We start from the raw sequence: 6,573 nt of genomic DNA, 5'->3' as shown, positions 1-6,573 counted from the left end.
CCAAGTTGAGCTAGTAATGTTAGCGACCCCTCCTTGGGTTTCCGAGGCAGTATCACTATGGAAGTAGATTGCCCAACCTTTCTTCCAAGGAGTGGCTGGTGGGTTTGAACTGCCAGCCTTCTGATTAGCAGTCAAGCGCCTTAGGCACTACATTACCAGAGCTTCTGAAGTGTCTTCTATTATATAAAGAAAATTCTCAGTGTCCTCATAGCTATTGGTCAAAAATCAAGGAGGTACTTATTTTTGAGCCAGGAAACAAGAACGACACAAAGGATTTATCAGAGGCTTCCCAAACTCTTGTTGGGATGGGAGAGGCTCAGACGGAGAGAATAATGTAAAAGACACAGGATACTATCAAATCATAGGCAGAAAAAAAAATGGAAAAGTGTTTTTCTTGAGTGAAGAAATGATATTTAATGTTTAAAAAAGTATGTTAAGAGAATTTTCAGGGAAAACAGTAAGTTTTCTGCATTTCTTCTAACAACTAATTAGTTTTTCATCGTTTTTGTTTAGAATTGTATATTGGTGAGGTTGGGACACCATAGAATTTTCAGATCTTAGGAAATCGGAAAGTCTTATAGATCAGTGACTGATAGTTTTAAAGGTCCAAAGATGAGGGACTGGTGTTGATAATCTTTGGTCTTAGAAGTCCCAAATTTTTAGTTGTTTCACTTTAAATTCTTGTTGGCACCACTGATGATTATTGGGATGTCTGGGATATATGCTTGAATATCGTCATCTAGGTTTTGGGTTTTGCTGGTAAGTCCTTGGGTTGGTCTGTGTGGTTGAGAATCTGTCTTGTTTGGAATACAGCAATAGTTACCATTTTTACATGATACCTTCAGCTGCTCACCATGTTTGCAGTCTTTCCTGCACTGTCTTTTTTTGGTCCAGCAGGATTTTCGGCCCCTGCAGACTGAAAAGAGTAAAGGAAGGGAATTGACTCAAGATATTGAAGCTCATAGTCATGACAATTAAAATGAGCATATCTGTAATCTTGACAACAACCTTGTGTGCATTAGAAGAGATTACATAAGCAAAGCAAGGTTTGATAAAATAGTCCCTATCTTTAAGTATCTTATCATCAATGTCAAAGGAATTTGCTGTCCAGCAGTAACTGGAGTCATTTGTCAACAAGTTGTGTGACTATGAGAATTAGCTATGCAAAGGAGGTTAATTTAATTGAACCTCAGCTGAATTATTGACGTTTATCCTACTACATTGTAGGAATTTTAACTAAAATTGGACTCATAATTGTCACTTATGGTGTCTTAAAAAAGATTGCTCTATGATAAATCACGGAAGAACAGAAGGACAGTGTTTGCATAAGGAGACGGCTGTGGGGGCGGGGAACAGGAGTGCACGGGAGGGAAGGACACAGGGAAGAGGTAACTATGGGGAGTAAGTGGAAAGAGAGCTGTTACATTGTGGGGAATTGAAGTCAATGTCAAGGGACAAAATATGTATGAACTGCTGTATGGAAAATGAATTTGCTCTGTAAACTTTCACCCAAATCACAATATATATATATATATTTTTTAAATGAGTGCTCTGTGAGTCAGTAATGAAACTAAACCAGTGTTTAATCAGAGAGCACAGAAGCCCAGCTGTGGTAGGCGATTTACTAGAGCAGTGGTTCTCACACGTTAGCCGGCATCACAGTCTCCTGGGAGTTTGTTAAAACACAGATTGCAGGACCCTATCCCCACAGTTTCCGATTCACTAGGTCTGGGATGGGACCTGAAAATTTGTACTTTCAAAAAATTCCCAGGTAATGCTGATGCCATTGGTTGAGGGGGTATACTGAGAACCACTGTACTATAGACAACGTCTAGAAAATCTTTGGAAGAATATCTGTATACTAATAAATTCTTGAAAGGCAGCAACAAAGTATTTTACAAAGTCTAAGGATGAAATATCCCTACAAGTAGATAGAAATCTGTTTTATTTTTAAGATGCCTGTTGGTCACTTCACAGACAATATATGTATAAACCATAAAACGTGCCAAATCTCAAGAGATAGAATCGAGATAATCTATGATTCTTACTTTTTGAGGCACTTTCACTGAGGCATCTGTCTCAATTTCCTAAGCTGCCAAGTAGGTGGGTTTAAAGCATGGAAGTTTATTTCCTCGTACATCTAGAGGTTAGAAGTCTAATTTGGGGTGTTAGCTCTATGGGAAGGTCCTTCTTCTTCTTCTTCCTTTTTTTTTTTTTTTTTGCTTTTTTCAGCTTCTAGTTGTTGTTGTTGTTGTTATGTGCCGTCGAATCGGACCCGACTCATAGTGACCCCTCCTTGGGTTTCCGAGGCAGTGTCACTACGGGAGTAGATGGCCCCATCTTCCTCAGCTTCTAGTAGTGCTGGCAATTTTTGGCTTTCCTAGGTTTGTGCATTCATCTGACTCCATCTCCTCAAGCCATCTCCCCCTGAGTATCTCTCAGGCTTACTCAATACATTGGGCAGAAGAACTTCAGTGTGTTGTTTTTAACCAGTTGCTAAAATTTGGGTTAAAAATCTCCAAATACTATAGTTGATGTACTTGTTTTTCTATAAAACATGGTCGTTGGTTGTTTCATAAATTTGGAAGTGGACATTGTAGGTGCCAACATGTTCTTGCAGCACTTTTCTTTTACTGGTATAAAAACTACCTCTTTATCAATGATACTTTTTACCTAGAATTATTCTCTGACACGTGACACATATTAAGATTGCTACTCCAGCTTTATGTTAGTAGATATTTGCTTAGTATGACACTTTATTACTTTAATGTTTCCATATCTGATTATATATGTGTGCCAATGTTCTTTAGACAACATGCTGTTAGATTTTTTTTTTTTTCACCTAATTTGAGAATTTAAGCCTTTAATTAGGGAGCTCTGGTAGTGTGGTGCCTAAGGCACTTGACTACTAACCAGAAGGCTGGCAGTTCAAACCCCTCAGCCATTCCTCGGAAGGAAGTTTGGGCAATCTACTTCTGTAGCGATACTGCCTTGGAAACCCAAGGAGGGGTTTCTATGAGTCGGGTCCGACTCGACGGCACATAACAACAACAACCCTTTAATTAGTGATTTTAATCCATATATATTTATTGTAATTAAAACTATATTTGGACTTTTTTTCTGCTCTCTTATTTTATCAAAGTTTTTTTTTCACTTATTTACTATTTTCAATTAGATGGGTAAGAGTTTCTTTGGCTGGTTTATAATGCACTCATTTTATTTTTATTCTTATGCTATCAGCAATAACAAAAGTCATATTAATGATTCAAAAGAATCAGTTATGGTTGTGTTGGTTCCAACTCATGACACCATGTGTCAGAGCAGAACAGGGCTCCACAGGACTTTTAATAGCTGAGTTTTTGGAATTAAATTGCCAGGCCTTTCTTCTCAGACATCTCTGGTTGGACTTGAACTACCAACCTCTCACTTAGCAGCAAGTCCATTAACGATTTGCACCACCCAGGAACTCCATACCCATGATAACTATGATATATGGACTTTTAAAACTTATTCATAATTATATTTTATTCCTTTGCAAGACGAGTACTTTAGCATGCTCTCACATTCCTTTGCTACCTCTCCACTGAGTCTTGGCCATCTCTTCCTAACCATAGGATTATCTAAAATGGATGGGCGATTATGGGCATTCTTCTTCTCTAGTCCGGATTTTTTAGTCAACTAAAACTTACAAATTAATTGATTCTTATATCTCATATCATTTCCAACATCCTGCTGGATTTGTTTCTCTTTTTATTTGAGTTCTTCTTCCAAGAGAATTTTCAAAGTGCATATTAGTGTGGCAAACATTCTGAGACTTTCTACTTGTGAGAGTATTTTTGTTATGCTCCTACACATAAATATTCCTGGGAATGGACATAAAAATTCTAAGTCCAAAGTTCATTTCCTTCCCTCTTTAAAGTCCTACACCCCACACACTAGTGTTACAGTTGAGAAACCTCCACACAGAGTACCAGTTAAAGAGAACTTTTAGCATTGCTTTACACTAGAATGGCATTGGCAAGAGAATTGGCAACCAGATATTTTAAAAGGAAACATACAGGCACAGGGATGCATGTCAAACATGTTAGGAAAGTTGCCTAGGGTGTGGAAAGCATGGGGTAAAAGTTGTAAATAAAAGGGGCTTTGCATGGTCTAATGATTACAATGTGTCATGTAAGAGAACTTTTAGCATTGCTTTACACTAGAATGGCATTGGCAAAAGAATTGGCAACCAGATGAAAAGATCAGAGTAGAGAACTTAAAGATTGATTCCAAGCATATTGAAACTTGCTTTGCAATAAAGATGACATCACAAAACAATAGGAAAAAAAAAAAAAAGAAAACAGTTCTTCTTTAAAATTGTTTTCAGTAAACAATGTTGGGAATATTGGCTTGCTTTATGGAGAGAAGTAAAATTAAATCCTTACCTTACTCCATAGAGAAATGTGGGTTCAAAATGGATTAAAGAATAAATGTGAAAGGCATTGTAAATATAATAGAAAAAAGGAAAAATGTCCTTTTGACCTATGAATGAAGAAGTACTTTGAAGGAAATCACATGAAGTGTAAACCATAACGCAAAAGTTTGCTATATAAGATTACATCACAATTAAGGATTTCTGTTCAACAAAGGACATCATGGACAAAATTAACAGACAGAAGACAGTTTGGGGATATCAAGTTTGAAATGTCTAGAGGTGACAAAACTGTGATATCTAGACTGTATAAAAGGTCATCTGCAAATCAACAAGAAAAAGATAGTAACTCCAATAGAAAAAAAGAAGAATCTTATGTTCATGCTATATCAGACAGTGTTTCACTGCTATTCACAAGGTTTCCACTGGCCACTTCTTTGAGAAGGATTGTGAGGCTGGCACAGGGCCAGACAGTGTTTCGTTCTGCTGTACACAGGGTCACTGTGAGGCGGAGCCCACTCGATAGCACCTAACAACAACAGTGTTCAGGCTACTTATAGAAAGTGATACCCAAAGGCCAATGGGCATATGAGAAGGTGTTCAAGCTCAGGAATATGAGAAATGTGTATTTAAACAATAACGATACATCACTTTGCAAATATCACTTGCAAATATTAGAAAGATGAATAATGCAAAGAATGTGTGGGGGGTATTGTGATAAAAGGAAAGTTTACCTTTTTGTATTATGTTTACAAGTTTTTCTTTTACATGTAGGTCTTTAATGCATCTTGAACCCATCAAGCCAAGCTGGTGGGACCATGGGCTGGATCTGCAAAGCAATCTGGCTGCATTCAGTCACATTAAAAATATGCACTCCCTGTGACCCAGAAATTCCACAGAAAATCTCTGAGGCTCCTTGCCATTAGGATGGTGCCAATCATGAACCAATCTTTTCACATCTGGGTCTATGCAGACATTTTGGGTGTGCATCCCCAGAAGAATAAAGAAACAGTGATAAATGCACACCATGGGTCATTGTACAGCCATTAGAATCCATAGGGTAGATGGAAACAGAGCAACACAGGTAGATCCTACAGACATAGTGTTGAGTTTAAGTGGAAAAAAACAGAATGAGATCTACGGTACAATGGCATTGATGTAAGTTAAAAACATATGCACACAAAATAGAGGTACATATTTTAAAAGAAAACATACAGGCACAGGGATTCATGTCAAACATGTTAGGAAAGTTGCCTAGGGTGTGGAAGGAATAGGGTACAAGTTGTAAACAAAAGGGGCACTGCATGGTCTGATGGTTAAGATATGTCATAAATTACAGAGTTGATTATCTTTGAACCCAAGGCAACCTCTTAAAAAGATGTAAAAACTTAATAAATAAGAGTGATCAATTTTCTGTCCTTATCTTCCTTGCTCTAAGAGCAGAACTTATGTGGTTGCTCACATTCTCCTTGAAAAACTTTCTTAGTTTGTCTCACAGGACACCAGCATCTCCTGGTTTCCCTCCTACTTCACTGGCTGTTCCTTTTTAGTCTTATTTCTCAACTCCCTGGCTGTTGGAGTGCCTCACGATCACTCCTCTGACCTCTTCCCTTCTTTATCTACACTTACTCCTTCAGTCATCTCATCTCATCTAGTTTCAAAGCTTGTCCTAACTCTCTTCCTTTCTTCCTTGAGTTCTGGTTACCTGTGAACATCTGGAACAGGACCAAAAGTACAGCAAGGGCCAAGAATAAGAATTTCATGATCTTTTGAAAAGGATGTGGAATATCCAGGAGTCCAAAGCATTCTGCAACATAGCTCTGGACTCAGGTCTTTATTGGCCTCCTTGGAGGAGGGGTGGTCATGGGCAATGACCCAAAGAGAAGTATAAAGCTTTACTATCAATAACATTGGTCCTTTCATCAGTAGCATTAATTGATTATTCACTACCCAGAGTCCTGTTTTATGCACTCTGAGGGGAGCCAGAAGGACTAGAGAAGGTAAACATATTGTGGAAATACCTGAACAGAGGATCCAGGCACCAGGAAATCTTTGGTCTTCCTTCCCCTCGCTAGAGTGTTCCCCTCTCTCCGATCCCCTCTCATTCCGTCATTGCCCTCATACACTGCCTTGAAACCACCTCCACCCATGTGGTCAGA

At 38.3% G+C, this 6,573-nt stretch overlaps 1 protein-coding gene across 1 annotated transcript; it reads right to left on the bottom strand.

Annotated features, from left to right (window-relative positions):
- Window positions 1-668: 668 nt before the first annotated feature.
- On the bottom strand, window positions 669-6,177 carry LOC103191832 (beta-defensin 118-like). The gene is made up of 2 exons (XM_007934711.1): window positions 6,120-6,177; window positions 669-916 (listed from the first exon to the last, which is right to left on the bottom strand). Exons 1-2 carry the CDS (start codon window positions 6,175-6,177, stop codon window positions 669-671), a joined length of 306 nt encoding a protein of 101 aa, XP_007932902.1.
- Between the last annotated feature and the right edge of the window lie 396 nt (window positions 6,178-6,573).

This window comes from Orycteropus afer, unplaced genomic scaffold (assembly GCF_000298275.1).
Source record: "Orycteropus afer afer isolate SDZICR_OR568_19922 unplaced genomic scaffold, OryAfe1.0 scaffold00020, whole genome shotgun sequence".
Lineage (NCBI taxonomy): Eukaryota > Metazoa > Chordata > Mammalia > Tubulidentata > Orycteropodidae > Orycteropus > Orycteropus afer.
The sequence above is the reverse complement of the archived record's forward strand: the minus strand, read 5'-3'. Positions and strand labels throughout refer to the sequence as shown.

What these genes read in the sequence shown, in the direction of transcription:
- LOC103191832 (XM_007934711.1), bottom strand. Translation starts at nt 6,177, where the DNA reads ATGAAATTCTTATTCTTGGCCCTTGCTGTACTTTTGGTCCTGTTCCAG. An exon ending in CCTGTTCCAGATGTTCACAG is followed by an intron (nt 917 to 6,119) that starts GTAACCAGAACT and finishes TACTCTTTTCAG; the next exon opens with TCTGCAGGGGCCGAAAATCC.